General features: G+C 52.4%; 1 protein-coding gene across 1 annotated transcript in view; it reads left to right on the top strand.

Moving 5' to 3' along the window:
- The first annotated feature begins 2,250 nt into the window (after positions 1-2,250).
- Positions 2,251-27,206, top strand: part of ALOX5 (arachidonate 5-lipoxygenase) — a 42,332-nt gene continuing 17,376 nt past the window's right edge. The window contains exons 1-6 of the mRNA XM_075934522.1: positions 2,251-2,459; positions 10,560-10,758; positions 12,674-12,755; positions 17,532-17,654; positions 22,262-22,368; positions 26,241-26,413. Of these exons, the coding sequence (XP_075790637.1) occupies positions 2,310-2,459; positions 10,560-10,758; positions 12,674-12,755; positions 17,532-17,654; positions 22,262-22,368; positions 26,241-26,413 (834 nt within the window). The 5' untranslated portion in view covers positions 2,251-2,309. The remainder of the gene's footprint in view (positions 2,460-10,559; positions 10,759-12,673; positions 12,756-17,531; positions 17,655-22,261; positions 22,369-26,240; positions 26,414-27,206) is intronic.

Here is a 27,206-nt window from a genome sequence, read left to right on the forward strand (position 1 = left end):
TTTCCCCCAACTCTGTGGAGATGGGGTACAGGGTGGGGGGAGGGGTACTGTGACATGAGCACCCCCCTTCTTCTTCTTCCTGTGCCCTGCACAGCAAGCAAGAGGCTCCTGGGGATGAGGGGCCACTCCAAGGCAGTGCTGAGAGGGGCAAATGAAGTGCCAGTGTAATCACCACCGGGTGGATTTGAACCTGGGATCTCTGAAGCAGAGTATAGGAGCCTCTCCCCTCTGCACTAAAAGCCAGCTGCCTCCCAGCCCCTGTTGTAGAGGTCTCTCGATCTTAGCTGTTGCTGTGGTCTAGGTACCACTTGCATTGCTCAGTAACCACACTAGGTGTGTGGGTTACACCAGCGCTTGACAGCCTCCCAGCCAAACCTGTCAGAATCACATGTCAGAGGCTCCAAGATCTACCAGTAGACTCCGATCTGTTGGTTGGTGACCAGTACTTTAAAGTCTCAAGCATCCTGTCTATCTATTTAGGAAGAATCCAGATGGGAGGGGGAGTGGTATTCTGCATCAAAAATAGCCCCACCTGTTTTCAAGACACTGGAAGCTCAGAAGCAATAGTAAGGTATATAAATAAGAAGCTAGGAATTGTAGAAAATCGATAAGGGAAGCAAAGGGATACAAGGAGAAAGCTATGGCCAGCCGAGCTGAGAATAATCAAAAAATGTATTAAGTATATTCGGGACAAAAGAAATCTAATTTTAACAATCTTAAAAATCTTAAATCTGTTCTTATATGGAAACGATAAAATTGCCAGTCATAATACAGAAAAGGCAGAAGGGGTCAGTAAATATTTCTGTTCTGTTTTGAGGAGAAAGCCAATGAATGAATTACTTTCCATCCCAAGAGTCACTGGGGAGTATGTTAAATAGCAGCTCATTAAGCAGATCTGAATAATTTACTCCCGGGGATTTTCCAAATGAGAAGATGAAGGAGCATTCCTGTTGATTCTCGGGGAGACCTGGAACACTGGAGAAGTTCCTAATGATGTGAAGAAAGGCTAATTAAAGTGCCAAAAAGGGTTGCCAGCATGACCTAGGAAATTATAGGTTTACCAGCCTGATGATAATCCGTGCAAAATAATGGAGAGGTTGATTCAAAGAATATGAGAAGGGTAGTATAATTAATACCGAGCAAAATGGATGTAAGGAAAACAGATTTTCTCCAACATAGCTTTCATTGCTGAGTTTACAGGTTTGGCTGAGAAAAGTTGTAGTCCTGATGACATAAACTTAGGGCTCTGCGATGCACCTGCTGACATTTTGTCGAAAACTACAACGAGTGCAGAGAGCTGGGTGCAGAGGGGGATGGTGGTGACAGCCTACAGGGTTGTGTATCACTGTGGCCTGTGTAGAGCTATGTGGGTAGGTGGTGGTTAAGGGTATGCAGAGCTGAGGTGGTGGTGAAGGTGTATATAGGGCTGTGTGCACGCAGAACTATGGGGGTAGCAGTAGGGGTGGTTGGTTTCGGTGTGGAGGGCTGTCGGGTGTATGTATAAGTGTGTGCAGAACTACAGGAGTAGGGGTGGTTGGGGTGTGGAGGGCTGTGTGGGAAGGGGTACAGTGTTAAAGCTTTGTGTAGGACTATGAAGGGGTGTGATGGGTACAACTGCATGTGCAGGGCTGTGAATAAAGGGGTGTTGTCTGTGCAGGGGTGTGAGGGGCTGTGTGCAAAGGGAAACAGGGGGCATAGGTGTGTGTGCAGGGATGTGTAGAGCTGTAGGGTGCACGGCTGTGTAAGGGATAATAAACCCAGGGTTTGTGTGCAAGGAGGGGTTGTGTGTCAGGCAGGGTGCACCTCGGGGGTGTAATTAGTGGCTGTGAAACCAGAGGAGTGTAGCTCAGGGTGTGGGCTGGTGTAGTAAGGGGCTGTGTCCAGGAGGGGTGTAGATAGGGGTGCAAGGAACAATTGTGCACTGGGAGGGGTGTAGCTGGAGGCTGAGGGAAGGGCTGCAGGAGGGAGAGGTGTAGTGCAGGAGACAAGCAGAGGTACCTAGGGAGGAAGGGTGTCGCGGGGGTGCGGGCAAGGGCTGTGAGGGGGAGGGAGGTAGCTCCAGTAAGGAGGGGTTGTGCATAGGGAGGGTGTAGCTCCGAATGCGGGGAGCAACACCTGGGGGCTGTGAACAGGAGGAGCGCAGCAAGCTGCGGGGAGAGCTGTAGCTGGGGCACAGGGGGGAGAGGGGGGGCCGGGGAGGTGCACGGAAGGGCGCGGCCGGGCGGGGAGGGGCTGTGCAGGGGCGGTGCTGCCGCGGCCGGGCTGCGCTCAGTCCCGGCTCAGACTGGGGGTGGCTGCGCGGCCGGGCCATGCCGTCCTACACCGTCACCGTGTCCACCGGCAGCCAGTGGTTCGCGGGCACCGACGACTACATCTACCTGATCCTGGAGGGCACGGCGGGCTGCAGCGAGAGGCACCTGCTGGACAAGCCCTTCTACAACGACTTCGAGCGCGGCGCGGTGAGTGCGCGCCCGGCCCCTGCGCCCCCTGCGCTGCGCCCCCTGCCCGCCCCGGCCCCTGCGCCCCCTGCGCCCCCTGCCCGCCCCGGCCCCTGCGCCCCCTGCGCCCCCTGCCCGCCCCGGCCCCTGCGCTGCGCCCCCTGCCCGCCCCGGCCCCCGCGCTGCGCCCCTCCAGGCTCCAGCCCCCGCGCTGCGCCCCCAGTCCCCAGCGCTGCGCTGCGCTGCGCTCCCTCTCCGGCCAGCCCAGGTTCCGGCTCCAGTGCTGCGCCCCCTGCCCCTCTGCGTCCCCCTCCCGCCCTGCGCACATCCCGCGACTGTGCCCTCTGTGCACATCGCCTGCCCTGCACCCACTTTCCTCAGCCAGCCCTGCCCCCTCCGGCCCCCTTGTCCCCAGTCAGCCCCTGCCCCACGGGGGCACCCCGTTCCTGCGCCTGGGCCCCTTCCTCACACACCCCCTGCACCTCCTTTCCTTTCCCCCAGCCCAGCTCCAGGACTGCACCCCCCACCCCTTGGCACTGCCCTGGCCTGGGTGCGTGGCCTGCGGAATGCAGGCTCAGGAACCTCCGCAGCCTGGCTCGCTCTCCCACCCCCTGCTGCCAGGGGAAAGGGGGTTCAGGCACGTGCACCCCCATCCTTTTATCCTTCCCCATTGTTACCCACTTTGGTACAACCAGGCGGTGCCCAGCATCTCCCCTTGTCCTGGGGCTCTGGGCAGCCAGGGGTCTGGGACACTGTGGGGGAAGGGGAGCCCTGCCCCAGCCTGACACCCCATCCCCCCAGTTCCCATGCGCTCTTCCCACCCCTGTGCACTAGAGCAGGGATGGCAGCAGCACCCCCGTCTGCAGCCAGGCTGGGCTCAGACCGAGCCAGAGGGGTCTCTGGGTTGGGATCCGGGGTGCCAGCATGTGGGGGCAAGGTCTTGCTGTACATCAGCTGGGGCTGGCTGGGAACGCGGGGCTGGCCGGACGCACATTCACACATCCTATTCCCTCCTCGGCTTTCGGCTCTAGGCAGGACTTGATGCGAGGTGCCCTGCCTCAGTTTCCCCAGTCTGTAAAAGGTGTCGTAATGCCTCACTGGCATACGGGGGGGGCCGACTCCTTAAGATTTGCAACATGCTTTGAGGGCCTCCGTGGCGGTCGTACCTCTCCATTTGGAACAGGCATGAGCGTGACTTGCGCAGATTTTACGTGGGTCTCCAAAAAACCATTCTCTGGCTGCGTGTTATTTACGCTGGGAATGGAGCGGCTCAGCAGGTATAAATGTGTGGTTTGGCCCCACACAGCTATGGAATTAGCATCTGCATTGGGCAGCCAATTAAATAATCCCTTGATTACTGTTGGAATGATGCTGGCAGTGGCAGACACAGCCGGGTACCTCTCTTGAGTGGCGTTCAGAGAGACGAGCCACGGTCAATAGCTCTCAAGCCTCCAGACCGTGCCAAGGGAGATGTTTGGACCCTTCCGTGGAGAGAGGAGAACAGGGCAGTGTCGTGTGGTTCGATGTATTTTAGATCCAAGGCAAAGCCGGACACTTCAGGGCTACGTAACCACTTTCTTATTTATTGCAAGCTTTAAGCAGTTAATACAGTTGTTTAAGTTTACAAGCCTCAACAGCAATGCCTATACTTTAAACCTTACCTTCTAAAGCAATTCACACAGCGCAAAGCAATGCAAAAGCAATTACTAAACGATCTACTATAGACAATAATAAAGCCTGGTTCACTTACACTTCACCCATATGCTACCTACAGTGCCAGGCAGGAGTTCGTGGCTCCTTCTTTTCCCACCCATAGGATCCCCACTACTGATGTAGCCGGTGGCCTAATCACTTCTAGTTACATCATGGGTTCCCAAACTGGGGGCGGGTGAAGAAATTCCTGGGGGGGGGGGCTGAGGCAACCCAGCCCCCCCCCCATCAAGTTTTTCTGCCCCAGTTAATTCCTTTTTTTTTTTTTTTTTTTTTTGCTCAACAAGTTTTGCTATTTGGGGGGGGTGGCGTGAGAGTTTTTCAAAAATCAAAAAGGGGGCTTGATGCCAAAAGGTTCGGGAACCAGTGAGTTACATCGACTCATTCCTGTCCGTTCCCTCCCAGCAACTGTTCTTACTAAACCCAATTTATAGCAAAGTGAGACTTGGTTGTTCTACTAATATTTTCCAACTGATTTCGTATTGTGTAGGATAGATACATCAAATGCCCCATGCCCCTATTTGGGGTACATCCTGTGCGCAGTTGACAGTTTCATGGCTGCATCGGTACTTTTTGCTTATCAGAAACAAGTACCAGCACAAAGCTGCTTGTTCTGTGTGTTCTTGACGGGTCTCAGGTACCATGTTTAATCTGCATTGTTATGCAGAACAATTCCTGACTCTCACAGCTTTCTTTCTTAACCCCAGCCTTGCCTGTGTGCTTTATTACACCAGACTTGAGACAGGCCAGAAATCCACGCTTTGGACAAGGCAGACGTCACCAGTTATTGCCAAAGCAGGCTCCCCAACAGGCAGAAATGGCCACACCCCCGCATGACGTAGCCAAGTCGGCCGAACTTTTTAGCATTGACCTGGCGTTGGGCACTTTTGAAAATTGTACCTCAAGTGATTTCGGGGCATAAGGCACGTTCTTTTCAGCAGCCCCAGGCTCCTAGAAGATGAACGGAGCTTGGATGCTTTGGACAACGTTGCCCTCAGTAGCCTAAGTCCTGTAGACTTCCAGCAAGATCTAGGCCCCTAAATGGGTGGGCCCCTAAATTTTAAAATGAGACGGAGGCAGGTCAGAAAATTGCAGTTTTATCTGGTACGAGACGATTTACCCCAGCCGTGCTCGGGTCTTTAACTCCGAGAAGTTTTGTTTTTCTTCATTGAAATCATTGTTCTGGGGTGGAGTACAGGACGCAGGCTGTCCCAGGTAGTGAAGACAACTTCATCTCTCTCTCACCGCAGCAGCTTGGGGTCAGGTGAGACGCACCTGTCTGGCTGCACAGCCGGGGGAGGGGTGCATGTGTGACAGACAGACGCACACAGACAAACAGACACAAAAGCAGACACACTCTCTGAAATATATAGGAGAGAGCTCTCCCTTTCTCCACCCCTGCCCTCTGCTGACCCAATGGGGTTACAGCTGTCCCAGTCCCCATCTCTTGGCCCCATGCTGCCCCCTTGTGATCATTCTGCAGCATAACTCCCTCCTACCAGACCCCTCCCTTTCCATTTCTTAAGAAACAGTCAGATTCCAGGCACATCCTATTTCCCTGGCACAACCAAACCCTGGCCTTGCTTTACGCTGGAAGAAGAGGAAGCTGCCCGCCGAATTTGGTGGTCCTCGCTCTTACCGTTTAGGGCGTTCTTGAGCAAACGGACTCAGGGACGGACCGACAGACAGACGCACAGTTCTAAATGATACAGTAATATTTTACACCACCTACACGTTTCCGTAGGTCATACGTTTTGGGGGCAGAGGCTGTCTCTTCGCTGCCTGGCTGTTTAGTATCCAGCACGGCTGCTCCCTGATCAGGCCTCTGTGGTACGACAGAAATACAGATAAATAACGTTGTTTCCATGCGAACCCTCTACCCCAAACGGCTTTATGGGATTCATGGGACACAATCGGTCTGTCGCCACTTTTGCAGCCTGTGTTTACTGTGCAGCCTAGGAAATAAAAACCTAGAGGCAACTCGACGGTGAGGTCTCTGCCGTATAACGCGCTCGTGGTTTGTGGTTACCATCGGCATTTTCATGCTGAACGCTGTATAGCTGTTTCGGCACATGCTGTTAGGCATGACACACTCTGCCACAGCGGCTGCCCCACTTATTCGACCCGTCACTCGCAGAGGAAATTAAAAAAACAAACCAACAAAAAAAAGCACAGAATCCTAGGGAGGGCAGAGATCTCAGGAGGCGTCACGTTCAGCCCCCGGCCCAAAGCAGGATCAACCCAACTCAATCAACCCAGCCAGGGCTTGGTCAAACCAAGACTTAAACATCTCTAGGGATGGAGATTCCACCCTCTTCCTAGGGAACCCAGCCCAGCGCTTCCCCACCCTCCTAGGGAAAGAGTTTTTCCTACTATCCAACCTAGACCTCCCCCACTGCAACTTGAGCCCATTGCTCCTTGTTCTGCCATCTGCCCCCACTGAGAACAGCCTCTCTCCATCCTCTCGGGAACCTCCCTTCAGGCAGTTGAAAGCTGCTCTCAAATCCCCCCTCACTCTTCTCTTCTGCAGACTGAACAAACCCAAATCCCTCAGCCTCACCTCATAGGTCATGTGCTCCAGCTCCCTCATCATCTGTGTTGCCTTCCACTGGACTCTCTCCAATGCGTCCACATCCTTTCTGAAACAGGGGGCCCAGAACTGGACACAGTACTCCAGATGTGGCCTCACCAAGGGGGATAATCACTTCCCTCGATCTGCTGGCAACGCTCCTCTTAACGCACCCCAATCTGCCGTTCGCCTGCTTGGCTACAAACAAAGCTGAAGTGACATGTGGTCTCTCTGGGTGTTCTGCTTTTCCTTGCAGCTGGTGACACCAGCCCGGCCCCAGTGGCTCCCCCCTCCTCCCCGCCTTGGTTTCCCCAAAGTCATTTTTCGCCCCAACACAATCCTCACTCGAACCCCTGCCTGCAAAAGACAACCCATTGTGTTCCCCACGGTAGAGTTCGATAAGGCAGGAGGTTTTCCCTCCTTTTACAACCCCTTTTCCAGAGGCAGGCCAGATGGACTGTTTCCCGATCCTTGCTTCCTCTGAATTCATTCAAATCGTGGTTATTGTTAGGTGCAGTGGATGAAGGGTTGGGCCCGTTGTGGGGAAGAGTTTTGCATGTCAAAGGACATGGAAAGCAGGAAGGGACGTGGACCATGAACCCCTGACTCTGCCGTTCTGCTGGGCACACACTATGTAGAAACTGGTTGCTACCAAGCTGGTTTTGAGTAAGTTCCTGTTGGCGCCGCGAGTGTTGCACAGGGCTTCGCAGTTCCCCATTTTCTTCCCATTTCCCATTTCAGATCTGTCTGTCTGTTTGTGGCTGTTGAAAAAACCCAACCCGCTTGTCAGTGCGTCCAGAGAGGACACCCAGTGGTTCGCTCCTAAATGTGTAGCTGGGGAGGGTTTATCTGTGTCCTCCTTCATGCCCTGGAAAGATTTCTCTTCCTAATGCGGAGCAGAGAATTACAACCCCCCACTACCTGGCAACGCGTTCCGGCTTCGGCTGGTGAGCTAGCTCCTTGGATCGGATACTTCAGGTGCTTAATTTCAAGTCTGTTTTCAGCCGTGTCTTATAGATCCAAGGAAAGTATCCAGCATAGAGCCTTACAGAGCCTCAGAATGAAAGCGCAGAACTGTCCCGATCTCCGTCTCTGGCCGGAGAAGGCGACCAGGACAGTTGCTGCCCCCTGTGGGCATTCTGCGGTATTACTGGCCCTCCGACCAGACACCTTCCTTTCCATTTCTTGAAATTGTCCCCAGTACAAACTGGCTGAGAATGACAGCCCTAGCCTGAGGGTAATTGCTATATCCCACGAGCTCTCAAACTTCCTTGCTCTGCAGCCCACTTCTGACCAAAAAAATTACTACACAACCCCAGGAGGGGAGGGACCAAAGCTGAGCCTGTCTGAGCCCCACCACCCCAAGAGGGGGGGAACAAAGCAAGGTGGCAAGGTGCTAGGATCGCACAGGGTTGGTTTGGAACATCTGGCGATGTTTTCAATGTGGCCCCTTCCCCTCTCTCCCGTTCGGATGGGCGTTTGCCCACATTTGCTTCACATTTCTACTCGGCTTTTGTGATTTAGCCTTCACCCATGAAATAACGGGAGGGTTTGAGTCAATTGACCTCGTCTTGACAGGAAGGCTGAGTACCAAAAAAATACCTCACGAGAACAAACACGGGGGCGGCCAAAATGCCAGGTCACGTATGTGCAGCAGCACGGCAGACAGGACTAAACCCAGGGGAGGGGGCGGAGGAAGCGTTGGCGTTGGTTTCTAAGAATGCCAGAAATGTTCAAAACCACAAACCAGGGGAGTTCCATTTTTTGGCCACATCAAGCAGGGTATTCAAAACCAAACTAAGCGCGATTCCAAAACGGGCAAACGGTTTCTGCCGCCGCCGTGCCTTTCTGGCAGTGCTCTGTCTTCGCGAGAGCCCAGCTCCTCCTAAGGCTGTCATGGGGGCAAGTCGGGCGCCTGCTTCTGGGCACATGCCGCCCCTAGCCAGTGCCGCTTCTAGCCCCGGAGCCTGCCCCTGCTGCAAAGGGAGCGTTAGATTCTGCCGGTCTGGCTTGCCACACACACGAGCGCCACCGTGTATCCAAGCTGTGCTTTAGAGGCAAACAGAGCTATTTTTAATTATTGGCATGCCAGCAGAGCTTAGAGAGTCAGAGATCAGCACCCCAATGTGTTGCCTGTTCATAGAAGAGACAGTCCTCAGCCTAAAGACCTTACCTTCTATAATAGATGAGGCAGAGAAGGAGTGGGAGAAAGGAGGTAGTGTTAGTCAATGCTCCCTCTATTTTTTTTTTGGTCCACGTGTGGAATAAATTTTATGTGCACCAAGGATGTGCACCACCTGTAGAAACACAAGTTGCCGGCCGTGGGCACTCTGCTAATCAGGTGAGCGGCATTTGAATCTCTGCGCTTCACTTACAGGGAACGCCGGTGTTATCCCCATTTTACACATGGAGCCCTGAGGCACAGGAACAATAAGTGGCTTCTCCAAGGACCTGCACTACCTCTACACAGAGCTGGGCAATGAACCTGAACCTGATTTCTAGTCCGGTGCCTTAATGCCCAAACCAGCCGTTCTCTCCGTTCGCATGAGGAGGTGCAGAACGGTGGACTCGCGGCTGGGGCGCCCCGCATGGCTGGGCGCGGTCTCCTCTCTAGAGCCCCTTGCTGACGGCTGCTGCGGCAGACGCCTTGTCTCGTGTCTCAGCCTGCCAGCCCAGCAGTTACTCCTGCCGCTCCCTGGGCAGCCGAAAGCCCAACAAGAACAAGCCTCCGGTCCCTCCGTTTGGGCCGCCATCTTGTTTCTGGGCCCAGTGAGCCATGTGGGGCTTCCAGGAGCCCATATCACCTCCTCAGGGACTTGCCGCCACCTTGGCAACGCCTGACGGCCTGCCCTCGGCCCTCGGCCCTCGGCCCCCGCCCGGACAGGCAGTCGGATGACTCCGCGCGTCTCCTTGGTGGCACCTCCCTGGGCGTCTTCCTACCAACCAAGCCTTTTCCTGGCCTTTCTCCTCATCCGGAAAGAGCCTTCCTCTTATGGGGCCCTTCTCTCAGGGCTGGGGCTGGCCCTGGAATCCCCCGACAAAACCCCAGCACCCTCGACCAGCTTCTGCCCTCCTCCGTCTTCACCCTTCTGTCTCGCGACTCCTCAGCCCCGTTCCTCAGATGGACGCTCTCTAGGACGTCCGCATCCTCCACTCGTGTCAGGGTTCCTGACGCTGGAGCTGCTCCCTCTACCCCGTGTCTGCTCTGCGTGTCTCCTAGCGTCCATGCTGGACCCCTTTATCCAGGAGAGCATCTCAGGTCCAGCCCTTCCCCTGGGCTTTTTCCTCCGCTCGCCCCTCACTCATCCCGGAGAGTGACTGCCCCCATCTCTGCTCCAAGCTTCCGTGCCTTTCTAGTAACCACCCAGCTCCTCTCCATCCTTCACTGGGCCTGGCCCACCCTCCAGGTGCAGCCAGCTGTGCTAACTGGCCTCTCGGATCCACGGAAACATTTATAAAGCCGGGAAGGGGAGGGGCTATTTCCCATCATGCTACCCGGGAATGTGCGGTGCTGGGATGTGCTTGGAGTCGTCCGAAACGGTTTTACTGGCCACAGGTTTGTTCCGAAATCACAAATACCTCAGGGAGATATCCAGTCCCCAGCCAGGAATGTCCCCCCTTTCCATATTCCTAGGGCGCCTGTGCCTGGCGTGCTCTTCGATTCCCTCCCGCCCTTCGGTCTGTGCATTTGGAGTCTGAAAATAGCCCTTCGTTGGCTCCTCTTTTGCCAGCAAGGAAGTCCCCTCGTAATCCGAGCTGTGTGACAGGAGGGCACGTGGCTAGGGGCCATATGGCGCTGGGTGGGGGCCGAGCCGGTGACAAGCCGTATTTCTTCTCCGCAGATCGACTCCTACGACGTGACGGTGGCAGAAGACCTGGGAGAGATCCAGCTGCTGAAAATCGAGAAGCGAAAGTACTGGGTGCACGATGACTGGTACCTGAAGTACATCACCGTGAAGACGCCCGTCGGGGACTACCTGGAATTCCCGTGTTACCGCTGGATTACGGGAGAGAAAGAGATCGTCCTGCGAGACGGCAGAGGTGAGCCCGAGAGAGCGACTCGCCCCTCGGCAGAATTTCCATTTCACTGCTTGTGGAGCGGCTTGACCTCTGCCCCCCACTGATTATGGGGGATCCATGCCCCTTGAGCCCCCCAGTGCATGCCCCTAAGATAGCAATGAGCAGTCCCCCCCCCCCCCCCCCCACACACACACACTTTCTCCTCCCAGAGGCAGCCAAGCCCCTCATAGAATAGAATCCTAGAATCCCAGACCTCCCCAGCTGCCGGCCTGACACTGTGGGGCCAATGCTCCTGGCTGCTCTGACCTCCGGGCCGGTTTATGAGCTGGTTACTGGCTCTGACACAGGGAGAGATGTGGGGTTCCTTTGAGGCGAGGACCCCAATAGCCAGCGGGGCTGGCTCGCACACTGGGCTAGGCTAACTTGCAGGCTGGCCTCCAGGTGCGATTTCCAGCGGATGCACTTCTCCGTCGCGGGAAGCCCTGGCTAGTCCTCGGACGAGCATCCGCTGGCTGCCTGAGAACCGAGCCGCCTTCCAAGTGCTCTCTCCCTGGAAACCGTCCCGTTGTCTACGGCGCGCTCCGAAACAGGCCAGGGTCCAGCCTGCAAGGAAATTGCAGCCCTCGGAGCAGGAGGGCTGCTGGGACGTAGACGTCCGCCGCCTGTTTCGTCCGGCGGGGGCCAGGAGGAGCAGGCGGATGGGGTGCAATGTGCTGGCGGTAGCGGTTGGTGCTGAGCTGAGAAAAGCATGGGGGCTGCTCTGCGTTTTCACTGTCATGGCTACCCTCTGCCGATCCAGTTCCCTGGCCCAAGACAGGCGCTTCCTGCGCGGGGTACGGGACTTGCAGCTCTGCCTCGTGCACCTTGGCTGGGCGTTATGCTCTAGTGGTCCCCACGGAAAAGGCTGACCTGGTGCCCACAGATGTGGGGGGCGGGCGGGTTTAACCAAGCTTGCCGCATTCGGGTCACCAGCTGCCTATGGAGTTTGCTTGGCAGGGTTTTAGGGCCCTTAATAGTTGTGGTGGCAACTCCGGGAGCATCTGGCTTCCTCCCGGACTGCCACACCCTGCGCGTGGGATATTCAGGGGCACAGGCGAGGGAATCCCCACCGCTTGCCTGGGCCGTATGTCAGCCCTGGCTTTCAAGAAAGGAAGGCGGTGAGTGGCGTTCAGCTGGCGAAGGACAAAGGAACGTTACCCAGCTCCTGCTAGGAGCTGACTCCATCCTGCCAGCCAAGCCCCGAGGTTGTGTCTAGACTGGCCAGTTTTTGCACAAAATCAGCTGCTTTTGCGGAAAAACTTGCCAGCTGTCTACACTGGCCGCTTGAATTTCTGCAAGAGCACTGACGAGCTCAAGTAAGAAATCAGGGCTTCTTGCGGAAATACTGTGCTGCTCCCGTTCCGGCAAAAGCCCTGTTGCGCAAATCATTTGCGCAAGAGGGCCAGTGTAGACAGCACGGTACTGTTTTGTGCAAAAAAGCCCCGGTGGCTAAAATGGCGATCGGGGCTTTCTTGCGCAAAAGCGCGTCTAGATTTTGCGGGAAAGCGTCTGTGCCAATCTGGACGCTCTTTTCCGCAAATGCTTTTAACGGAAAACTTTTCCGTTGAAAGCATTTGCGGAAAATCATGCCAGTCTAGATGTAACCCGATTGTCTAGACGTAATCACTTCTTCCTTGCTGCTACTCAGCCTTAACTAACCATCTCCTCTTTGGCTTGAGGGGGCCTGAGGCTTGGCTCCATAAGTCAGAGGATGCATGTCCCACTGTAGGTGTTATCCATAGCAGGGCGGTGATTCTGAGGCTGAAAGCAGCCACCTTGCTTTTCAGACCCGTTGTTTTTCACTTGGGGAGGGGCTGCGAAGCCTGCGATCCCGCGCCCCCAGCAGGTTGGACAGAGAAGGGTAACCTCACAGCCCCGTGTCTTCCTTTTTATACAGCAAAGCTGCCTCGGGATGACAAGATTCAGATCCTCAAGCAGCACAGACGCAAAGAGCTTGAAGAACGGCAAAAAATGTATCGGTGAGTTTCCGGCTTTGTGGAGGCAGCTGCCCAGGGAGGCGTGGTTCTGTTCCTAGCCAATGAGTGTCCCTGGCACACAACCACCATGGTGACCGGCGCCTGTTTGTAACCAGGGGCTGAATAAGCCAGGGTTAATGGGGTGGGAGGAGACTTAAGGAGCAGATGCTATTTGCATAGACACGCCCCCTCTGCCCAGGTGTCCAGTAGACAGCGCTTCTTTGCCAAAGGGATCATTTGTGGCTGGTTTGGGGGTAACAAAACGTTGATACCTTTATCGTATGAGTCCAGGGCCACAGAGCAGGGCTTAGCCTGCCCTGTCTCAGAAGTCACTCTAACCTAAACCTGACTTGCGGAGAGGGTAGCGGTGCCAAATCCCAATGTGCACCAGAGGGCTGGGGGCAGGTGTTGTTGGCCTCTCGTGAGGGATTCTGGTATTGTTTTACTTTCCAGGGGTGGGTTAAAGCCAGGGGTGAGTGGACTCTGCGATTCGGAGGAGGGAGATCACTGAGGTGCACCAGTAGGGGCCAAGCTGTAGATCTGGCATGGGGAGAGCATGGCAGTAAAAGACAAGGGAAAGGCAGCAGTACTGAGGTTCCACGCCAGGCAGGAAAGCCGCTAAGGGGTGGAACCGCAGCATGTGGCTGTGCAGAAGTGGAGTTGAGCAGCAGCAGGGACAGCAAGCGGCTTGCGGCAGCAGAGGTAGTGGCAGCAGCGGGGTGTGGTGGTGCCACGGAGAACAGCTGGAGCAGCGGAGTTATTGCTCAATGCTCCCCTCCTTCCAGGGGCAGGAGGTCCCCATGGGCAGGCACCTCTGAACTCTGGGGCATCGTAGGCCAAAGACAATCCGCGGAGAGTGCAGAGCAGTGGGCAGGAAGGAGCGTGGCTTGTTAAAGGGACATTCGTGCGCTGGACTTTCATGCCACAGTGTGGGAAACTGAGGCAAAGGCGCTGTCCAGCATACTGGGGAGGGGGTCTGCTTACGGTTACATGCGTTGAAAGGCGATTGTGGTGTTCTCCCAGATTAACCCAGTGTCCACTTCCCCTTTTAATTGTTTCCCTTTTAATGCACGGGCTCCGTGTTTGCAAGGGGAGAAGTGTCGCTCCTTAGTGGCGCTGGGGTCGGGTGCTGGGTTCCCAGATTACTGGGTGGGGGCTCAAGCCAGACCCATTCTGCATTGTTAAGGGGAATCCCCAGCTGTTGAACCCGGTCCTAGTTGCTGCCCACTGCTCTGGGGAGAAGTTACACGCTGGCAGCTTCCGCGGGGCGGCTGGGCACTGGATGGAGACAGAACGTCCCTCTTGCTCCTGGCGGAGTCTCTGCAGCTTGGAGTTAAAAACCTGCTGGCCGGACAGGACTGTCAGGCTTGGCTTGATACTGCAAATGCCGTGCCGATTCCAGGAGCAGACAAAACCCTGCACTCGCCCCCTATTGACACGCGAGACATGGGAAGTCATTTTTCCCTTCTGCTCTGCACTGATTAGGTCTCAGCTGGAGTCCTGTGTCCAGCTCTGGGCATCGCATTTCAGGAAAGATGCGGAGAAATTGGAGCAAGTCCAGAGAAGAGCAGTGAAGATCTAGAAAACATGAGCTAGGAGGGAAGACTGAAGGAATTGGGTTTGTTTAGTTTAGAAAAGAGAAGACAGAGAGGACATGAGAGCAGCTTTCAAATACCTAAAAGGGAAGAGGAAGAGGGAGAAAATTTGTTCTTCTTGGCCTCTGTGGACAGGACAAGCAGCAATGGGCTTAAACTGCAGCAAGGGAGGTTTAGGTTGGACATTGGGAAAAACTTCCTAACTGTCACGGTGGTTACGCACTGGAATAAATTGCCCAGGGGGGTTGTGGAATCTCCATCACTGGATATTTCAGAACAAGTTGGTTAGACCCCTGTCAGGGATGCTCTAGACGGTGCTGGGTCCTGCCGTGGCTGCGGGAACTGGCCTTGTTGACCTCTCGAGGCCCCTTCCAGTTCTAGTGTTCTAGGAGTCTATGATTCTCTAGATTGGGGTGGGCAAGAAAACAGCGGTGGTTGCCCAGGTGAGATGCTGCCGTTGTATTTACCTGCACCTCCACTGATACGGGCAATTGCTGCTCCCATTGGCTGGGAATGGCGATCCGTGACCAATGGGAGCAGCAATCGCCCATCCCTGCAAAGGTGCAGGTAAATCTAGCAGCAGCGGCCTGCCGGGGTTAACCCTGAGCAACCTGCAGGCTGGTACCGAGATGGTACATTTCACCGAGGCTGAATTCACCCCCATGCAGAGGGGCAGCACTGGCTAGAAACCACGTCAGTCCCAGATAAACCCCACCTTGAAGGTTTAAGGGGGAATTCACAGTCTCGTGGGGGCGTCTTGCATGGAGCTGAATTTCACCTGGAAGGACGAAAGGCAGATTTTCTGTCCTCTTCACTGTCCGGTCCTCCGGGGGTCCCGGGGCGTAGCAGCTGTGAGTGTCTCTCTTCGTCTGGGCTCTCCTTCTCCCTGCTAGAGCGGATCAGCTGCCATCCCCTCTTCTGCTCAGTTATAGAGGAGAGTTTGCCTGGAAACCGAGCCTGTCTGAACAGAAAAAGGGTTGTCTGGATCCTCGGAATTACCACCCTGCAGCCACGGACTGCAGTGGAGCATTCACCTCCCCAGAGGAGGTCGGAAGAGAGAGGCTTGTCAAACCCGAGGGCTTGGCATTCTGGACACGCGGCCTTGATGTTGTTGAACAAGACAGGAACTGCCTGAAAAATGATGGGAAACAGAACACAAAGAGCCACTAACGGGACAGCCTGCAAGGAAGAGAGCTCGCTAAGTCCCACTTGACACACGCAAAAGGCAACGTCTTTTGGAATTGGAGGGAAAGGGCTGTTTACAGTTCAGAGGTAGAAACGGCAGCTCTATCGAGATGGAAGATTAACAACTCAGTCCACATCTGGCTGGCAATCTGACAGGCTTTCGCGCGTTCTTCCTCCTTTGCAAACAACCTTGCTTTGTTCTGAAAGACAAATTCCCCGCTCCGATGCCAACTGAATGGGTACCGTGTAAGGACATTCATAGAGTGGACTGTTCCCCTGGCATTGTCCCTTCTTTGAGGCTTATCTTCACTACACAGAAGATCATCGCTGCTATGATTGATCTTCCGGTGTTTGATTTAGCGAGTCTAGTTAAGACTCGTTAAATCGAACTCAGAGGCTACGTCTAGACTGGCATGATTTTCCATAAATGCTTTTAACGGAAAAGTTTTCCCTTAAAAGCATTTGCGGAAAAGAGCGTCTAGATTGGCACGGATGCTTTTCCGCAAAAGCACTTTTTGGGCATTTCTGCGCCTCTTGGGGTCTGGCTGCCTGCATGCTGTGGGCCCGATTTTTCACATCTTTGCCCCCCTGGGTAATCGTTGAGCTCTGTGTGCAGTGGGCATGGGATGCGCTGAACAGAAGAGTGTGTTTAGACCACTTTGCACAGGTGTAAATGCCGTACCTGGCAATAGGAAATCCGACCCTGTGGGATCCCTCTTGTGACTCTCTCCTCACGGGGTGAGTGGGTCACAGAACAGCAGATGAAATTCAGTGGTGATGGATACAAAGCAATGCACCCTAGAAATGGATCGTTCCAACTCTGAACATGGTATCTAAAAGGGTGTCATAAGGAGGAGGGAGAAAACTTGTTCATCTTGGCCTCTGAGGATAGAACAAGAAGCAATGGGCTTAAACTGCAGCAAGGGAGGTTTAGGTTGGACATTAGGAAAAAGTTCCTGACTGTCAGGGTAGACAAACACTGGAATAAATTGCCCAGGGAGGTTGTAGAATCTCCATCTCTGGAGATATTGAAGAGCAGGTTAGATAAATGTCTGTCAGGGATGGTCTAGACTGTGCTGGGTCCTGCCGTGAGGGCGGGGGGCTGGACTCGATGACGTCTCGAGGTCCCTTCCAGTCCTAGTATTCTATGATTCTATGAACATACGACTGGTTCTAAATTAGGTTGGGCTGCCCTAAAAAAGTGATCTTGGGGTTATCGTGGCTAGTTCTCAGCAAACCTCTGCTCAGCACACAGCAGCGGTCAACGAGGTACGTGAGGAACTCTTAGGAAAGGGATCAGAATAAGAGCAAAACCCTTTTAATGTCACTGTTAATCCCTAGTGCACCCCCACCTTGACTGGCGAGTCCAGCACTGGTCGTTCCTTCTCAGAAAGTGGCCTTGGAAAGGGTTCTGAGAGAGCAGCAAAGATCGTTCCGGCTTTGGGGCAGTTCCCATAGGAAGAACGTCTGAAAAGACTAGGGCCAGTCTGCTAAGAAAAGAGACAACTTGGGGGAACATAATAGCAGGCTCTAAAATCGCAACCGGTGTAAAAACATGAGCAGGGACGTGTGATTTGCTCTTTCCCACGGTGGAAAACCCAGGAGCCATCTGAGCACAATGAGCAGGTTTCATGCAAACAAGGATGTTCTCCCAGCAGACACCTGTGCAGCCTGATGCCATGAGACGTGTAGGTGGCTTCCAAAAAGACCTGGATCAGCCCATGGAGGATAAGTCGATCCAATGCTATTAGCTAGCCCCATGCTTCCCGTGTCCGTACATCCCCAAATACCAGAAGCTGAAAGAAGAGCGCTCCATGGATAATTAACTCCCTGATCGCCATGTTCTGGGCAATTCTTCTACAGTGCTGGCCAGGACAGAAATAGGATACTGGGAGAGATGGACCGTGGTTATCCTAATGGTAATCGAAATCATTCCTAATAATATTAAAGATACTGTGCTGTTGACATGGCTTTTTCTGTCTTCCCTCCTCTGTCCCAGGTGGAAGGAATGGCACCCCGGCTTTCCGCTAAGCATCGATGCGAATTGTCACCATGACTTGCCTCGGGACATCCAGTTTGACAGTGAGAAGGGAGTCGATTTCATCCTGAACTACTCCAAAGCGTATGGGTCTCAATTCTGCATTCTGATAAGAAAAGGGAGCATGTGGGGGGAGAGGGGTGCGTGACATTTGGGGGGGGGAGGCTAAAGATGTTTCCCTTTAAGTTTGAAAAGTAGACATTTCATTGGGATGTTGAAGTGTGAAAGTTTGGAAGTGTCTTTATAGTGGATCAAAAACCTGGGGAAATACTGCAAACTCTCTCCCAAAACTTGTGGGGGTTTTGTTTGTTTGTTTGTTTGTTTGTTTGTTTGTTTGTTTGTTTGTTTGTTTGTTTCAAAATTAGAAACATTTGGAGCTAGAAAAGTTTCAGGTGTCACTAGATAGTGTTTTGGGGGGCACAGGAGAGGAAGAGAGATGTGGTGCCAAGCCAGGTACAGGAAGGCTGAGGAATGGTACGCTACATGCAAGCCTACTTTCTTGGTGAGATCACCTTTGGTTAAGTATAATTTGTCTGATGCATGCAAGTTAATGAAATCTCCAACCACCCCACCACCACCTGTGTCACAACCAGTGTTCCCTGTAAGCTGGGCTTTGTACGGCCACTCAGGAGAGATTTCAGTACTACCTGCTGATTAGTAGAGTGCCCACAGCTAGGTTTTGTTTCTAGTTGTGGTGCACATTCACATCTGCATTGGTGCATATAACAAAATTTATTCTGCACACAGATGGAAAAATTCACACCTGGATGGTAAAGATTAGAGGAAACATTGGTCACAGCCATTCATCAGTGTTCAAGATCCCAGGGAACTCTTTACAAGGGTACAGGAGGAATGAGACAGGAGACCGGCTGACAGATGGTCCTACGTACCAGGGATTGGACTAGACAAGCCAGTCTGATTCTACTGATTATTTACTTTTTAAAAATGCTGTTTTCAAAGCTCTGTTAGAGGAACCAGGCATCACTGATGTCAGCCAGTGTGTGACGTGATCCAAACTAAAGACCTTATTTCTCAGAGTCCAAGTGGGCACGTGCATTGTCACAAGCCATGATGTCACTGGGTCATCTTTATGATGTCACCACCACGCCCCCCCCAGCTTCCAGTAATGCATGTTTGGCCTTTGCCAGCAGAGGGAAATGCCTTTGCATCATGCATTACATCATGCTGTTGTTACAGAGAGGGGAGGGAGGACAAGAGAATATCCGTCCTGGTCAGCCTCACCTACTTCCACCGCAGTGTTTCCCTTTTTTCTTTTCCCTGCTACTTTCCCTTCCCCTGGGCAGGGTGTTTCTTAGCAGACTGAAGCTTGGTTGTTTTAAAACATTTTTTTCTTTGAAATGCAAAAATAGCATTTGGTGAAGGAGCCGGACTCTAGTAGCAACAAGCCGCTCCAGGGTTTGCACAGACAGGCTAGTGGGACTCTGTGCATAGCCTTCCCTCTTGCGCTTCTCAATATACTCCAGGCGTAAATGATTAGCTGACTCCTGCACCCCCTCTTAGGGCACATGGATACCGCATCGAATGGAGGGTGTTTGCAAATTCAATACCATCTGCTTAGGACTGAATAACAACACTACGCAGGCAATTTCCCCTGCCTTGATAGTCACATCTCCTCTCCAAATGCTGGGAATGAGCCACTTGCAGCCTAGCTTGATTAGCCTCATTAACGCCATCCAGGGCGTCCCCGCTTTCTGTCGCCTTGGTATACGTCGGTTCTGCCCTAGGAACGGTTGGCGTTATAAGTCCTCCCGTTCCCCACGCTTACGTCATGCGCGCAAAACAAAAAAAAGAGACCAATTGGGGCAAACGGAAGTCAGGGGGAAAAATTCCCGGCTTTCTGTCATTTCACTCTCCAGCCATGTTTTTTAGAACGTATCTTGGACAGACAGTGGGGTATAGATATTTATATACCCCTGTTTCTGTAACTCCCATTCATCTGATGAAGTGGGTTTTACCCATGAAAGCTTGTGCCCTAATAACTCTGCTAGTCTCTGAGGTGCCACAGTACTCCTCGGGTTCACTCCAGGGCTGGCCTTACCATGAGGCGAACTGAGGCGGCCGCCTCAGGTGCCAGACTGTGGGGGGGGCACCACTAGGACCCCGAGTGTAGAAAATTGTCTGCTGCTGGTGCCTATGTAGGTAACAGAGCAGAACCATGAGAGGAGTCGAAGGCAGAATTGAGACCTTTCAAAGTTTTGGCCCACGCGAGGGGACATGGGGGCGTCATTTGAGCTCCCCGCCTCAGGTGCCAGAATGTTGTGGGCCAGGCCTGGTTCACTCCATCCAGACACTGGCTACGCATACTCAGGGAGATGTTTAGGAGGCTCCCATGATGACGAGGGCTAGATCCAGCAACGATCCACGAGCACGTTCCTTATTCTGTTCTTATTCGGCACTGCGTCAGCTTCCGGAGCTGTTGCACGGGTTATTCACAAGGGTTTACAGCGTGTATGCACAAGAGACGCTAGTGCAAGAGGCCTGCTCCCTAGCTGCAGAGCCCTTTGCTGACAGAACAAGAGCAGCCGAGGGTACCAGGTAGCCTGATAACCCTGCACATTACCAGATAGCGTGATAACTCTGCACAGACGTGTGCCGAGCATTGAGAAGGGCGGGGAGAGCTAGTGAGGCCAGTGGGTTCCACCCATGTCGTCGGAGACCGGCTCTTTGTGGCGGCTGTTCTCCAGAAGCGGCATCATGCACCAGGCACATGGGAAGAAAGGAAACGGTGAAGCAATTTTTTTTAACTGAAGAAATAAAATCTCCATGCTGCGGGGCTGGAATGCCAGTCTCTGGACGGGGCTGCGACCCAGAACTGGAAAACCCAGGGCAGGGTTAGCACGCCAGTGCGGGGCAGTGCTGTAGAGAAAGGCAATGACGGGAGTTTGTAAGCACAGAGTACAACGGCTAGGGGAGAAATGTGAACGTGAGCCCCAGGACAATGTTTTATCTGCGGACTAGTCTCCCAGGGAACATGAAGTAGGCACCATTTCATAGACCGTTTGACACGGAGCTCAAAAAGAACCCGGGGTTACCCAATGAAATGAATAGAGAGCAGGTTTAAACCAAACCAGCGGAAGTTTTTCTTCGTGCAGTGCACAGTCAACCTGTGGAACTCCTTGCCACAGGATGTTGTGCAGGCCAGGACTTTAACAGGGTTCATAAAAAAGCTAGATAAATTCATGGAGGTTAGGTCCATCAATGTTTATTGGCCAGGATGGGTAGGAATGGTGCCTCTAGCCTCTTTCAGAGGCTGGGAATACCTACCAGGGGAGGGATCAATTGATTCCCGGTTCTGTTCCCTCCCTCTGGGGCACCTGGCATTGGCCACTGTGGGCAGACGGGACACTGGGCTGGATGGACCTTTGGTCTGACCCAGTCTGGCCGTTCTTCTATTCTGTTGTCTCAGTCTTGGGAGGTGACTAAGAAAAGTCCTGCATGGGCCAGTTTTTGGAGCGCAGAGATGCTAATCTAAAAGGTGCAGATGTCTGGCAAACCCCACAGCTCGCCCTGACCCCGGGCCCTGGCTGTGCTGGGCCGGCAGCCTGGCTGCGAAGCCTCTGTTTTGCAAACCGTTCCCGGCTGTGCCTCCCTCCCGTGCAGTGCCTAGACAGCTGACTGAAGAGACATGTTTGTTCTGAGTTCCGGGGGAGGGGAAGTTGTTCAAGTAGAGGAAGCCTTGTGGTTTCCTTTCCAATGAACTGGCTTTCCAACAGCTGGGCACAGCTGCAGGCATGAGTCTCCCTGCAGCAGAGCGGAGAGGCCCGGGGAACCTCCCCTCCTTGCTAGACTAGCACCAGGAATTGCAGAGGAGACTGCTCTGCATTATACAAGGACTGCAAATTGCACCCATGTTGGGGGGGGGGGGGGCTGGAAAGGGCCATTTCTGCTCTTGGCATCCTGGGATTAGCTTGAATCTGCTCTTGGCATCCTGGGATTAGCTTGAATCTTCACTTCCTTTTTAGCTCTTTGCATGGGCGGTGGGAGAAGGTGGGGTTGGGGGGGGCAAGTCCCTAGTCCCGCCCCTTCTTCTCAGGCCCCGCCCCTCCCAGGACCACAGGGAGGACAGACATTGCACATCCCCAGCCTCCCCCGGTCCTGAGCAGAATGTGGGTGGGCCAGGCCTGGGGGTTTGGGAAGGCAATACTTTCTCCTGCCTAGCACACCAGCCCCCGCCCCCGCCGCCGCTCTGCATTCTACGCTCTCCTTTCCCGGCCTCCGACTCAAGTCTGTTACATCATTAGGAGCAACACGTTTCCCTTGGCAAGCACGCAGGTATGGGGAGAGGCTCCAGCCCCATTCTTAGGTTATTGGCCAACTATTGGCCTACCACCGGTGCAACTTCCCAGAGCTGCCGGTCGCAGAAGTGCTCTGGGCGCGGGTGTATGGAACACCTCTCTGCTCTGGTAGCGCTTTTGCTACACAGTTTGCTGTTGATCGGGTTAAAGAACATGACGTGGCTTTGGACTGCACTGGCGGGGGGACGTGTGGAGACTCAGGCTTGGAATGCAGGCAGGTGGCAATGCTTCCCAGGGGACTTCAGTCTTTAGAGAGGGACAGCGTGACACACGTCACCCCTGGAAATGTCCTCGGCGTGAGGGTAAGGGCACAGGTACCAGAGGGGTCCAGAGGAGGCTGCCCATGGCTTTCTAGTGATGTTGTCTTTCCCATAGGATGGAGAATCTCTATGTCAACCGCTTCATGCACATGTTCCAGTCCTCCTGGAGTGACTTTGCGGATTTCGAGAAGATCTTTGTCCGAATCAGCAATACCATCTCCGGTGGGTTTGTCTCCACAGCGCGGGGTTTGCTTCACCAAGTGACTAACTGTTCCCCTTTCTGAGTACTGACTGGAACGGAAGTGGCTTGTGCCTGAGTAGCTGGTCTCTTCCAATGTGCCCCAGCCGTGCACTGTCTGAGAAGCACGGTGTGGAGGAGCGGTTGGAACGCATGTGTGCGGACCAGCGGGACCCCCCATAGCCGGAGAGCTAAGCGCTGCTTCCAGCACAAGCATGCAGGGCTGATGGCAGGTTCTCAGCCCCATGCGACTCTAGAGCAGGGATTCCCAACCTATAGGTCGGGACCCAAATATGGGTCGCCAGGACATTTCAAAAGGGTCACCAAGTGTTTCCCCAGGAGGCTCTGCCCCCGCCTCCCCCCATTTTTGAATTGCCACGGGTCATCAAATCTTCTTGAATTGTCAAAATGGGCCCCATCTGGAAAAGGCTGGGAACTGCTACTCTAGAGGGTCCCTTCTGGCGCCTAGGAAATCTATCAACACTGTCAGAAGTGCCTCAGTCACTTAAGGCAGAATGTAAAAGGTATTTAGGCACTTGAGGATGCACACCAGCACCTAACGGGGTTTTTCAAGGCACTTCAGCACCTCACGCCCCCAACTCCAATTGATTTCAAGGGAAGTTTCAAAATCCCTTCAGGCATCTGTCTGCATCTATCGAGGCCTAGATACCTTTGTAGGTCTGTCCCCGGGGCACTTTTGAAAACTTTAGTCTTCAGTTTGATTGAATTTAAGGCGAGAAGGTACTATTATGGACATCTTACCTGGCCCAGGCCGGAGGACCGAGCCCTAAAGTGATTTAGGGGCCTAAAGCCCTAAAGTGATTTAGCTGTTATGGAAACCTAAATGTTAGGTTATGGAAACCTAAATGACTTAAGCACTTGTGAAAATTCTATCCAGAATCTCGTCAGTTTCCAAAAATGACTCAAACGTAGTTTTATGTGTTGGTCCCGCCTTTGCGGGGGGGCGAGATGGACTTGTGACCTTTGGAGGCCTTTTCCGCTCTGACATGTCTGTGATTACCCCTGGCCCCGAGTTCTCCTGCCCACCTTCAGGGTTTTTTCAATCACATTTATTCAAATGTTTTTTCTTTCGGTGGTGCTGTGTGACAGACCCATTCCAGCAGGGGATCTGCCCTCCCCTGACTGTGAAAGGAAAACAGTGAAGCTGACTCGACCCAAAGTGCTGTCCAATACCAAAGTAAAACACATTTATCTCTAATCCCTTTCAGTTAATTATAGCCCTCTCCACTATTGAATGAATGAAACAGTAGAGGGAGATGATTTGCAGACAAAAGAATGTTTGGTGGTTGTTTTTAACCTGGCTGTGTTCCTTTAAACTTTCTTAAGTCCTAGTTAAGAATTTCATACATTGATTCCCCAACTCTATTAACCGTTTAATCAAGCAAAAGGGGAATTAATAAAAAATATGGGTAATGCCTCTAATCTCTTGAATGCCAGAGTCAATGCCACATAGCGCATGCAGAACTATTAAAACCTGCTTGCACTATTGCGGGGCATGTCATAAGATAGCTTCTTAAAGTACTTAAAAGTACTTCTTAAAGTTCTTGTTAGTAACTCTTCTGTCCTAATAAGGCTGTCAAATTCTGCAAACATTTGTGTAAGTGCTTGACTTTGATTGCATTAGGGCTACTCTTCATGGGCACATCTACACTACAACATTATTTTAAAGTAACTCACAGAAAGCGCCTCTACACAGCAAACCGGTTATTTTGAAATAATTATGAAATAACAGGCTTCTTATTCTGACTCCTGTAGCCCGCATTTCACGGGGAGTAAGAGAAATCAGAGGAAGAGTGTCCGTAGCTGAGGCTGCAAAGCTTAACTTGACTTTAGCCTGCTGCGTAGACATACCCGGTGGCTGTGTCTAGACTGGCCAGTTTTTCCGCAAAATCAGCTGCTTTTGCAGAAAAACTTGCCAGCTGTCTACACTGGCCGCTTGAATTTCCGCAAGAACACTGACGATCTCATGTAAGATTGTCAGTGTTCTTGCGGAAATACTATGCTGCTCCCATTCGGGCAAAAGCCCTCTTGCGCAAATCATTTGCGCAAGAGGGCCAGTGTAGACAGCATGGTACTGTTTTGCGCAAAAAAGCCCCGATGGCTAAAATGGCGATTGGGGCTTTTTTGCACAAAAGCGCGTCTAGATTGGCACATGATAGAAATGTAGCCGTGTTAGTCTGGTGTAGAAAATACAGGACTATGTAGAACTTTAAAGACTAACAAGATGGTTTATTAGATGATGAGCCACGAAAGCGCATCATCTAATAAACCATCTTGTTAGTCTTTAAAGTGCTACATAGTCTTGTATTTTGTTTTAGATTGGCATGGACGCTTTTCCGCAAAAAGTGCTTTTGTGCAAAAGCGTCCGTGCCAATCTTGATGCTCTTTTCCGAAAATGCTGTTAACGGAAAACTTTTCCGTTGAAAGCATTTCCGGAAAATCATGCCAGTCTAGACGTAGCCACTGTGTATATGTTTGCAGAATCAGGACCAACCTGAGGAAAGGTTAAAGTTATTGTTCTTTGCAATCCCGTGTTTTCTGCCCCCGACATGAGAAATGTTAGCACCCTCATCCCAACTTCCAGTACCGATGCAGCAATTCACAAGCAATTCACAAGCAATCACTGGGCAATTCACAAGCATGATTCAAATGTAATCTTGAAGCAAGTTCCAATATTTGATTTCAGGTAGAAAGCAATTGTTGTCTTCAAATATATGATTTTTCCGATTCATTCATTTTTCTGTTTCCATATGTCTCTGGCTTTGCTTTCAGTGATGATAGACAAGAAGGTGCTTTCATAAAAACTTCTGTTCTGGCTGAAAATAAGCAATACTGGAAATTTTTTTCTTTCTCCCTTCCTCTCCTTGAGGCAACGACTGAACTTTCACTTTGATGTACCCTGATGTTGAAATGTGAATACTGTGTGTTCCTGTCTTATTTGTCATTGACTGGAATGGCAGCATGACATTATGAAATCCATACCAGATCATGGTGAAAAAACATCCCGTGCAACTCAAAAAGAAATAGCACTCGGGGGGGAGGAGGAGAAGTAGAACGATGTTTGCATTTTGTTGATTGTAATGTCGCCTAATCTGGGAAAGTGGATGCAGAATCGTCATGTGTGATCATAATCCATTCCCATACTCGATGACCCCACATCTTTCCAACACCAAAAGGTTTCCAAACTTTCTGCGTTCAAGGATTGCTCCACTCCCCTCTGAAATGCAGCCACAACTGGGTGGGAACCGAGTGTTTGTTTAACGATGCCATGGGCGATAGCTTAGAACGGAAAGTGGACGTTGAAGATGAATTGTCCGTTTGCGGTGTAACCCACACACCTAGTGTGGTTCACTGGCCCTTAAACCAGTGTTTCTCAACCAGAGGTACGAGTACCCTTAGGGGTACTGGAGAGAAGTCTGGGGGGTACGTCAACAACTGAAATTTGGAGAAAACTGAATTTTTGTTTTAAGTTTTATAGCTGCTTTATTTTGTACTTTTTACACCCAAAAAATGTCATTGCCCGCCCAGCTGCAATTAAGTTATTTAAACAAATGTGTTGCAATGGTAGAAAAAAAATTGTCTGAAAACTGTAGGCACTGGGGGAACTTATAATTTTTTTAAAGGGGGTACTTTATAAAAAAAGCTTGAGAAACGCTGCCTTAGACCACTTACAGTGAGAGCTAAGAACAAGCACTACAGCCCAGGGTGAGTGCCAGCTGGCTTTATAGGTCAAGCTGTAGCAGCTCCTACCCTGAGATCCTAGGTCCAAACCTGCGTGGGGGTAGTTACAGCAGCTCCAAGGGCAGTTGAATTGGAGTGTTTGTGTCTCCTGCAGAGTACGTGATGCAACACTGGCAGGAAGATTTTATGTTTGGGTACCAGTTCCTGAACGGATGCAACCCTGTAATGATCGAACGGTGCCGAGAGCTGCCCAAAAACCTGCCGGTGACCACCTCGATGGTAGAATGCAGCCTCGAACGGAACCTGAGTCTGGAAGAGGAAATAAAGGTGCAGTATTGAAGGGGTGTGGGCTCCTTCTTTCACTGTCTCGCTGCGCTTCCCTGGCACGGTGTCAGGGATCTCCTTCCACGTGGCTTGTTACGACAAAGCTAACGCTTTAGACCAGGGCGCTTCCGGTCCTTTCTTTTTTTTTCCCCTCTTCCTCCTAGGCAAAATCATGCTGTTTGAGTTGGTCCAATAAAAGAGGTCCCCTTGTCCTCCATGTTCCCCCAGGGCAGTTTCAGCACATGGTTAGGGTGGAATGAACCAAGAGTTCTGACTCCTGGCTCGCTTTCTGAATGGAACCACAGCAAAGAACCACGGGGTGGGAATGACCCCCCCGCTCTCGGCAGATAGTCTGTCCCAGGCTGGCAGTGAGCAGTGATGGCCCGTATCACCTGAGGTTCTGGGGACTCGAACCAGCAGACCCTGGTTAAATAGGGCAGCCACCTACGTCCCCCAGAGGTGCAGCAAACGTGTTGTACTAAGGATCGCTGTCTCTCTGCACACAGGATGTTAGGAACCATTGAAAAAGGGACAGAGAATAAGATGGAGAATATCTTATTGCCTCTCTATAAATCCATGGTGCGCCCACATCTTGAATACTGCATACAGATGTGGCCACCTCATCTCAAAAAAGTTATATTGGCATGGGAAAGGTTCAGAAAAGGGCAACAAAAATGATTAGGTTGTTTGGAACGGCTGCCATATGAGGAGAGATGAAAAAGACTGGGACTTTTCAGCTTAAAAAAAGAGGAGATTAACGGGGGATATGATAGACGTCTCCAAAATCGGGACAGGT

Source organism: Pelodiscus sinensis, chromosome 8, assembly GCF_049634645.1.
Source record: "Pelodiscus sinensis isolate JC-2024 chromosome 8, ASM4963464v1, whole genome shotgun sequence".
NCBI lineage: Eukaryota > Metazoa > Chordata > Testudines > Trionychidae > Pelodiscus > Pelodiscus sinensis.